The sequence below is a fragment of the Enhydra lutris genome, unplaced genomic scaffold (genome assembly GCF_002288905.1).
Source record: "Enhydra lutris kenyoni isolate GAN:26980312 unplaced genomic scaffold, ASM228890v2 scaffoldscaffold68, whole genome shotgun sequence".
In the NCBI taxonomy this organism is placed as follows: domain Eukaryota; kingdom Metazoa; phylum Chordata; class Mammalia; order Carnivora; family Mustelidae; genus Enhydra; species Enhydra lutris.
The window spans coordinates 8,411,150-8,421,906 of NW_019154152.1; the positions used below are offsets into that span (position 1 = coordinate 8,411,150).

Sequence of the window (10,757 nt, forward strand, 5' to 3'; positions counted from 1 at the left end):
TCTGCCTCTCTTTCTCTTTCTTCCTTTCTGCTAAATAAATAAATACATACATAAATACATTAATAAATTTCCTTATGACAGATAGCTATAAACAAGGTCCAGAGAGAGACTCAAGGTTACAGAGGGCTGGGATTCATTTCAAAATCAAAAGAATGAATACCTAAATAAGTAAATAGCTATAACAAATCACTTTCAAATGCTTAATAAAATAACAGGTGAGGGTATAAATAGGTAATGCACATAAAAATCAATTATAAGCATTTTTTAGTATGCTTAATTTCATTCAAAATAAGAAAATGTATAAATTACAAAGGTACACTTTTTACCTCTCCAAATGGCAAATATTTGAAAGCTTACTAAAACAAATTTTAATGGACATAGGAAAAAAAGTAGATTTTGTACTTTATGGGGATACACATTGATATTAGCTCTCTGAAGAAAGAGAAGGTGCCCTAACTAAGATCCAACAGTTCCTCCCAGAAATAATTTTTAAGTTTCCATTTAAAATTAAGTGGAAAAAATGAGGTTTGTAAAGCTTATGCTCCCCAACATTGTTTAGATACACTCCAAAGGTAAAAGAAGGAAATTATCATACAAAGAGGAAAGAAGTTGTATATAAAGAGATATGGGATATAGGAATAACAACTCAAGTATTGAGTATGCTACCATTTAGATTTTAAAAAGTCCAGGTACATGGAGGAATCTGAAGGAACACATTAAGATCTGATGATGATGATTGCCTCCAGAGAGGAGTTTTATGTTGTATGAGTTTTTGTTTTGTTTCATTTCTGTTTTTTCAGATTTTATTTATTTATTTGACAGAGAGAGAGACAGCAAGAGAAGGAACACAAGCAGGGGTAGTGGGAGTGGGAGAAGGAGGCTTCCCACAGAGCAGGGAGCCCAAAGTGGAGCTTGATCCCAGGACCCTGGGATCATGACCTGAACCGAAGGCAGATGCTTAAAGACTGAGCCGCCCAGGCACCCCAAGTTGTGAGAGATTTTATGTCACTATATAGTGTTTGGTAAACTTGAGTCTTGAATTTCATGCATATATGATCAATATGTATGAAACTAAAGGAAACCAGAATATGTAAGCTCAAAATATGCCTCTTTGGCATATAAAAATTATTTTGAGCTGAAGGCAACTAAGAAGTAAATGCAGAAAAAGTTTCTGCTTTTTTGCCTGGAGGCAAGAAATAAATTCTTTCAGTGGAAACAGACTCTCACCAGCCCAGCAATGGAACCAAAGTAACCTACAAACAAACATTGTTACACTGTTATCTTCTTAGTTATTTCTTTACTCTTTACTTCCCCTAAACCAAACTTCTGTGTCAATTCTTCCCAAGTCTATTCTTTGAAAAGTAAAAAAGCTTCCTGCTCTGGTCATTTCCTCACTTCATTTTCTTAGGAAGGCTCCCACATACATGTAAAAATTTGATACAATGTGCAGGCTTATCTTCTTTTAGTCTCTCTTTGTCAGTTAAAATTTCAGACCAACCAGGGACCCTGGTTTCCATCCCCTGCAAAACAAAATATATGATCACTATCTAGAACAAAAATTATAAGTTGGGAGTATACTTATTGGCATGAAAAATGTTCATAATATGTTATGAAATAAAATGAGTTACAAAAAATTTACAGAGTGACCACATAAGACATGTCAGTTACAGATCTTTTTTTCTCCCCTTTATTTAGTTGGCTTTTTCCTCTACTTTCACATAACAATTTAAATGCCTCCTTCTCAGCATAGAATCCCTACTCACCTTTTCTAGACTAAGTACTTGGTGAAATGCTTTCATTGCACCTATTATGTGAACAGATAATCAATGTGGAGTTTGAGGTACATCAGTAAACAAATAAGGTAAAGATCTATATTCAGGATACTAAAATCCTAAAGAGTAGAGTTGGGGAGGGCATCCAATAAATATTAACATAATGACTAGGTAAGATGTATTATAAAATAGAAAGGGCTATGCACTATGAAAAAAAAATGAGAGCAGGACAAAGAAAATCAAGAGTACTAGACAGGACTTGTTAGGGTGGATATCTTTGAAGTGACTGCACTTGAGCAAGAAATTGATATTTCCATTAGTGCTAGGAGAAAGTCCAGAAGTTACAGTGAAAAGTATGTAATTGCTAAAATTTGTCCACAGGCCCTTTGTAGTAGTCATCTGTCAGTGTAAACTAGAAAAGAGGCAATAATAGTGTTTGCTCATGAGACCATACAGTGAGGGACCTTGAAGAGTCTGATGTCCAACTTCTGTATTTTAGTAAGCCATTAAAAAAGGTCCTTTGAAGTGATACAGGATCATTAGGGAGGGGACTTTTTACCATTCCAGTCATGAAGAGTGGGCCACCAGCAATTCTTAATCTCTTAGGGAAACCATGCAGTATATTATAGACATTACAATCAAAAGCCCTGGAACCAAACTGGCTGGGTTAAAATCCATGCTCTATCACTTACTGGATATGTGACTTTCATTTAGTCATTAACCTCTCTGTGCCTCAGTTTGCTTGTCTGAAAATGGACATAAGATAGCATCATCCTCATAGTTATTTTTAGGATCCAATAAGTATACAATTCTTGAAAAAGTACTTGGAAAATAAATGCTGTGTATCTTTCTTGTTGTTACTATTATTTCCTGCAAAACCATTTTCTGTGGAAGCAAGCTGTCCACCCTTTGATAGAAGGTTACTCGGGGGAATACACAGGAATCTCCACTCTGCCATGAGTCAAAGTTTCAGAAGCTGGGATGGGGCGCTGGAGAAGTGAGTAGCCACTAAGAAAATTGAGGTCCTAGGGATGAGAGAAAAAAATTGGAGGAGGAAGAAGGAGAGGGAGATAGGCTTCAGGGGCAGAAGGTATGATAGAGATCTGAAGAGTCCAGGCAGGTGACAAAGCGGGCTGCAGCTACTTTCAGGTCAAGGGCATTCTAAGAACTTGGTATCTCTCAAAGTCCAAGAGCAGAGGTTGGCATGCCTGAGGTCATGCAGAAACTCACAGACAGGGAACTTCCAGGTACCACTTCTATCTATTTTTCTGAGTCTTTTATTCCTTCTCTTTTCTCTTTCATCTCCAGTCACCCCAAAACATTTCTAGGCTCGAACTGGCTATGCTCGCTTTGGCCTCAAAATTTTGCATATATTGTTTCATTTTTAAGAATAACAATCCCCACCCACCCTTTCTTTTAAAATACCTATACATATATCAAGATTCATCTCATCTCCTACCTTCTCTGTAAAATCTTTACTTACCACCCACAATGGCCATTGAGAATCATTTAGTTTTCATGAATTTTGTAATAATTTTTTTGTGCAATGACCCTGTTACCATTTTATAATAATGATTCCATTGTATTTTATATCTTGTACTAAACTAGAAATTCATTAGTGTGTTTGTACTCACTTCTATCTTTCAGTGCATGACATGGAATCAGTCACATAGAAGGTATGCAGAAAACTTTGTGGGCTGATTTTGATGACATGTTTGGGAGATGAAATAAAACTGATTTTCTACTACCTATATAATTGGAAAGATTTCTCCTCAAACTACGATGTTCAGAATGAATCAGAGTTGAAAAATATAGGTTATAATAATAATGATCTCAGCTCTAATTTATTAAATGGTTAGTACATATTAGAAATTATGCTAAGTGCTTTTTTGTTTTTCATAGGAGCATTTAATCAGCCAGATAATCTTTGTGGTATGTTTTCCCCACATTTGATAAAAAGTATAGAAGCTGAAATTTAGAGAGATGAAATGGCCTGTGGTTAAAGTCTTGTGGTTAAAAATGAAGACATAAGATTTAAATCTTGGGACTATCTGGATCCAAAACTCATGTTTCACCCAAATCTTTCCTAAGTAACATTTTATTCTCTCCATACTGCACATTTGTATCATCTCTTTTCTTTCTTTCCTTTATTTCCTTTATGCTTCCTCTCCTGTGTCCCTGACCAGAGTCCATGTTCTAAGCACCCTGAGGTCAGGGATTGCTTCCATTCAACTCTGCCTTTCTCTCTCTCATTAAACCTGAGGTATGACCAATAATATGACCTAAAAAAGTATCTCAAAATGAATGAACAAGTGAATGAATTATAACACATACTAGTCATTTAATTGTTGCTTTTGTCTGTTTCACTGATAACATCACAATTATATTTTATAGGTGCATTTTAAAGATTTATTTATTTATTTGAGAGAGAGAGAGAGAGAGAGAGAGCATGTGGGGAGTGGGCAGAGGGAGAGACAGAGAGAGAGAGACTCTCAAACAGATTCCACACTGAGCACCGGGCCTAATGTTAAGCTCGACCTCATGGTCATGAGATCACGACCTGAGCCAAAACCAAGAGCTGGATGCTCAATTGACTGTCCCACCCAGGCACCCCTGTAGGTACATTTTAAATGGAGGTCCTAAACTGATGAAATGGGGAAAACAAGCAATTCCTAGACATGCTCTACTTGCTCCCCATCATAGGGTCTCCCCTTCCCACACACAGAACATGCACCAACACCAGGCCTGCATCCCTCGTTTTATTACCTGACTGTTCTTACTAGACACAGAAATCTATAACCCTTTTGTAAAACATAAAACCTATAGGGAATGGGTACATTACTTTTTTTATTCTGCATTTGTTTCTTTGGCAGATCTTTACACAGAAGAACTATTTCATAATAGATACTTAAAAAGGCTTCAGAAAATCTAAGTATTAGAGGGACTTGTGTATTTAATACCATTTTACTCAACATTTACAAATGTCTTCTCCACTTCCTTTTAACACCCCCTTCCCCTAAGCAATATGTCTATTTTATGATTTATTTGTCTTGACTAGTGACAACCTATCTCCAAGTAAAAACCTGATCATGCTTTCCCGGATCTGCTTGGTCTTGATTCCATAAACAATTGGGTTCATTGTAGGAGGCAGTAGCAAGTAAATATTGGCTACAATAATGTGTACATGGTGGGGGATACTGTGTCCTCCAAAACGGTGGGCAAAAAATGTGAAAAAAGCTGGAACATAGGTGATCACAATGGCACAGATATGAGATGTACAGGTGCCAAAGGCTTTTTGGTGAGCATCTGCAGAGGACAAACTCACCACTGCTTGCAAGATCATAGTGTAAGACACAGAAATACAGAACATATCAAAGCCCCCAATCAAGAGGGCTGCCAAGAGACCATAGATAGCATTGACCTTGAAGTTGCCACAGGACACCTTGGCCACAGACATGTGGTCACAGTAGGTGTGGGGAATGAAGTTTCCCCGGCAGTAGGGCAGACGCTTGGTGAGGAAAGTGAATGGGAGGATGAGCAGCACACCCCTCAGGAAGGTGGCAAGACCAGCCCTGGTGATGACAGGGTTGGTGAGGATGGTGGAATAACGTAAGGGGTAGCAGATGGCGATGTAGCGGTCCAGGGCCATGAGCATGAGCACCCCAGACTCCATCCCAGTCAGCGTGTGGACAAAAAACATCTGAGCCAGGCAGGCGTTGAAGTCAATCTCCTTGAGGTTGAACCAGAATATGCACAGCATTTTGGGTACAGTGGTGGTGCACAGGGTGACATCCGTGAAGGAGAGCAGGGCCAGGAAGTAGTACATGGGCCGGTGCAGGGCCTCCTCATGGCTGATGAGGTAGATGAGCCCACAGTTCCCCAGGACAGCGATGATGTACATGAAGCAGAAGGGCAGGGCGATCCAGGTGTGTGCAGCTTCCAGGCCAGGGACACCATTCAAGATAAAGAATCCTGGGGTGAGGCTGGAGCTATTTCCCCCACACATAATGGCTCATAGGAAGTCTGCATTTTACATCCTTTGTCAGCAATTGCTTCCTACATAGGAGAAAAGTGGGGTTAGAAACCAGACAAGAGAGAGTGGTTTGGATAATAATACCCACAAGTGCCATGAACCTTGTATTGATAAGAAAGTATTTTTCCTCCCACTCTAGCAAGAGAGTCTTTTAACTATAGTATGTAAAAATAATTAAACAGTACTACTTGATGTCTCCTTGGATTGTCTAAATAACTATCCTGACTTTCTAAACCTCTCCTCAGCACACCTCTTCTATTCCATCACATTCTGGTAAAAAGTAGTGAACTGAGCTATAATTATCTTTTCCTCCCAAAAAGCCACTTCCTATTTTCTCGTCTTGGACTCTTCATGAGTCTTATCACTAAAATCATGTTTGTATATTTAGAGAATCACCTTGATCTAACTCATCCTTATCAGTAGGACTTTTGTCGTGCCTTGAAGATTATGAAGAAAACTATAATGCATGTAAAATTTGCCAGTAATGTTCCATATAACTTGCTTAAGATGATACATTGTAGATGCTCAATAAAATATATATGAATAAATGAATGTTTGAATTGGTAAGGACTTAGTATCTGACATCAGTATCATGCCTTTTTACACTATGAAATTTTAAAGGAATATTTTGAGAAGAAAAAAGTACTTATACTTCTAAAATATTGGCAAGTTTTATGGAATTTCAGTAAAAATATTATTAAAGGGTGAATTCAATCAGATATAGCATCTTTTCTATTTGCCCTTCTGCTTTTGCACTTTTTCTTTATTAGTTTCCTATCCATTTTCAATATAAGATTTGCATTTAAGAAGCCCGTGAAGTTCTAAGATCACTAATTGTTTATAATGTTTAATTTAAATAGTATTTCTTTTGTAATAACTGGACAGGTTATCAGTACAAAAGATAATACTATATTTTTGGATTGCAATTTCTTGTAAACATAATAGAAAGAACTGAATGATGGTTGAAGGAATTTACAGATTCAGGGATGTTTGAGAAAGCTTGAAGTCACCAAACAGTTAAAAAAAATTTTTTTCATCTGAGAAAAATAAAATGGTCCTTAATGTCTGGATGGGCACCTTTCTATGCAGCAACGCCAATGCCAAACATTCGCACCACCTGGTAGAACTACATAAATAGTTGCAGTGTGACAACATGTATTACATAGCTGTGAAGATGCCAGACATAGATTCCTGTCACCTAAATAATCTGGAAACCATTGTTGTGTCCTCCCTCTGCCCAGGGTACATAGAAGTCACCACGGAAAGATGATACAAAAGAATACAAATTACACAGGCTCACGGTCTCTGGTTCCTAAGGTGATTGTCTTATGAGAGAGTTCTCCCAGACATCTCCAGAAATGTCCCCACATGGAGGAGCCATCATTTCATAGTCCTAGACCAGAGAAATGTAAAGATTACAGTCTCTGGTGTCTGCCATCTTTTATGTGAACACCACAGTGAAATGAATGGGCGACTAGAAAATGAGACTAAGTCCACCCGGGAAGAAAGAGATCCATTACCTTTGCAGAAGTGAAAGGGAAAAAGAAATGCATTGCCTCTTGCAAATATAGCCCTTTTAAGATTTTTTTTTTTTTAATTTGACAGAGAGAGATCACAAGTAGGCAGAGAGGCAGGCAGAGAGAGGGGAGGAAGCAGGCTCCCTGCTGAGCAGAGAGCCCAATGCGGGGCTCAATCCCAGGACCCTGAGATCACGACCCGAGCCAAAGTCAGAGGCTTAACCCACTGAGTCACCCAGGCGCCCCAACAAATATAGCCTTTTTAAAAACCATCCGCATATTCTAGGCTATTGTATTCTTAGCCATCAATATTCTTACTTTCCCTAAAATAGCTATTTTTGAGAACTCCCCAAACTCACCTCAGTGTTCAGCACAATTCTATTCATGGCTGAAAATACTTAGGAGTTCTTCAAAATCTGGGATGGCATCTTCTTACATAGGATTTTCAGTTTCCCTGGAGAATCTCCAGCAGGATGTCCCAGGTGGACTGAGTCTCCAGAATTATATGTCTCAGAGGAATTCTCATGGAAAGAGAATAAACCTTCAGCCTGGTGGTAACAGATCTATATTTAGAAACTTTTGAGTAGAAAAGAAAAGAACAAAAACAAATATTAAGGCTAGTGACCACCAACCCTGGAAGAGATTAACATCATGTAAAATTTTTTTCTCTTATTACAAAAGAAATATATCCTTAATGTAGAAAATCTGAAAACTGCAAAAAAGCATGAAAAAGTTGAAAAATCACTTGTAAATCCAATACAGAGAAATAACCATTCTCAAAATATTTTCTGTACTTCATTTACTCATTTTATAATTACTATGTTTAAATATTCTGGTTTTGTATAAATTTCAGAGTATATGGAGTTTTAAATACTTTTTTTCTTCTTTTCCTAATATTATTTTGTTAACATTTCTTATGTGATTCTGTATACCTTGAAATCAAAATTTTCAATAGCTAAACTTCTTTCACCCAATAGCTATACCAAATTTAATTAAGCAATTCACTACTCTTGAATATTTAAATTATTTCCTCATTTTTTTCTAACAAAAATAATTCTTCTATGGATATTGTAATCCATTCTGCATTACTGATTTTTCCCTCCTACGAGATAAGAAGTAAGGGAGTCCTAAGTGGCTTAGTTGGTAGTATCTGACTTCAGCTCAGGTCGTGATCCCAGGGTCCTGAAATTGAGCCCCACATCAGGCTCTCTGCTGGGTGGGGGGGTCTGCTTCTCTCTCTGCCCCTCCCCCTACTCTTGTTTTTTCTCTCTCTCTTTCTTTCAAATAAATAAATAAAATCTTTTTTAAAAAGAAAAGAAGAAATAGAACTGTTAAGTTTGTGGGATCAAAAGGCATGGATAATTTTATTTATAAGTGTTGGAAAAAATCATCTCCATAAAATTGTGTTGCTTTTCATTTCCATATAGCATTGAGAGTATTGGTTATTATATGTTCTCTTTTCCCCAGCTGGACTGGTGAGAATACATCTCTTTGGTATTTTAACTTCAATTAAAATTAACTTCATTTGTAGTGATTATGAACATTTTTTCAAGTGGTTCAAGTGGTTTTGTTAGTTGTTTTCTTCATATTTTGATTATTCATTCACCTCCTTATTCATTTTTTTCTTAGAGTTTTTATCTTATATTATTTTGAGAAAGAGTAACAGAGAGAGACACAGAGAGAGAATGAGCAGGAGGGAGGGGCAAAAGGAGAGGGAGAGAGGGAATCCCAAGCAGACTCCATGCTGAGCATGGAACCAGCTTGGCTTGATCTCCTGACCCTAAGATCATGCCTGGAGCCAAACGAAACTAAGAGTTGGACACTCAACATACTGAGCCACCCAGGTGCATATCCTCCTTATCCATTTTTAGTGGAGGTGTTAGTCTGTATTTTATTGCTTGCTAGGCACCTTCAATACTAAATATAAGCCTATTTGTTGTCATAGTTTGCAAACATTTTTCCAAGAAACTATTTGGCCTTAAATTTTATTTTATGATTGACAGAAATTGAATTATTTTCCCTTTCCTTTCTTTTATTGAGAAAAAAATCTTTCCATATTTCAACCCTTCTATGAGAAATGACATACTGGAGAAAATAAAGTTGCACTACTCCATAAACTCACGTCTCACCTAATGCCTCAACTAAATGCAATTTGAGCTTAAATTCTGGTGTATATATTTCCAGAATTTTTTTTAATATTAAGCATTTCATAAAATTTTAATGTATGAACTGTGGTGTTGATGTTGTTTTGTTTAGCTTTTTGCCTTAGCGACATTGCTAGATAAGAGTACCAGAGATCTTCCCCTTATTTAGCTTTCTGTTATTTTAGCTACTTGTCAGCTGTGATCAGAGGCAGATGACCCTCAGAAGGTCAGTAGTAGCCAATGTATCACTGTGCATTTTATCATCTCATATAATCACAAGAAGGGTGAGTCCAGTAAAATAAGACATTTTGAGAGAGACCAGATTCACATAACTTTTATTACTGAAGATTGTTATAATTGTTCCCCATGATTAGTATTGTTGTTAATGTCTTACTGTGCTTAATTTATAAGTTAAATTTTATCATCGGTATGCATGTATGGGAAAAAACATAGTATATATAGAGTTTGGTACTATCTATGGTTTCAGGCATCCACTGGGGCTCTTCAAACATATTCCCCTGTGGATAAGTGGGGACAACTGTCAGAGACTCTCAAATTCACTACTTGGGAAGACTTTCAATTACATAAAAATTTGGTTTTGTAAAAAAACAAAACAAAACAAAAAAAACAATGGAACACACAGAAAATTATTTTGATATAATTTAAATAAATGCAGCTATATATACTCCAAAATTACAAATGGATCTCAGTATAAAGTTTCTCCTTTTAGATTTGAAATTTAGGGAAATAAGAATTGATATGAATTTTAGTTAAACATAGAGCAGGGGTTCTTAACTTGATCCCCAAACTGGTTATACTAAACTGCATCAGATCTTCTAGGGGACTTTTTAGAAAGGAAGATAATAGGGTGTCCTACAATCTATCACTTTTGCTCATAAATATTTACACTGAGTTTAGGAATCTACAGAGCTAAGCATTCTTAATAAAGTAATTATTTATTTCCATTTTTTAGGAATTTCATTTTTATATTTAATTATATATATCAGAAGTATAAGATATGAAGCCAAGATTTAACTTACATCTGTTACAAATATTTTCAATATATTTCCTATATGCTTAGGCACTCTTGCAAATAGTTTATTTTGAAAAAAAAATGCTGCCACTTTCTGTATCACAGAAAAAATTGTTATTCCAAAATGGAAAGGCTATGTCATTCATCTGTTTAAGACTTGTTCTCTCTTGTTTTTAACCCTGGAGTCTGAAAATGACTCCATGATGTCATTAGACTTCCTAGATATAAGATTTTTTTTTGTATGAAAGAAAGCAAAAG

The 10,757-nt window shown here is 36.6% G+C and overlaps 1 protein-coding gene across 1 annotated transcript; it reads right to left on the reverse strand.

Annotated features, from left to right (window-relative positions):
• Positions 1-4,806: 4,806 nt before the first annotated feature.
• On the reverse strand, positions 4,807-5,778 carry LOC111159515 (olfactory receptor 52N2). Its single transcript, XM_022522039.1, has one exon. It carries the CDS (start codon positions 5,776-5,778, stop codon positions 4,807-4,809), a length of 972 nt encoding a protein of 323 aa, XP_022377747.1.
• Positions 5,779-10,757: the final 4,979 nt, after the last annotated feature.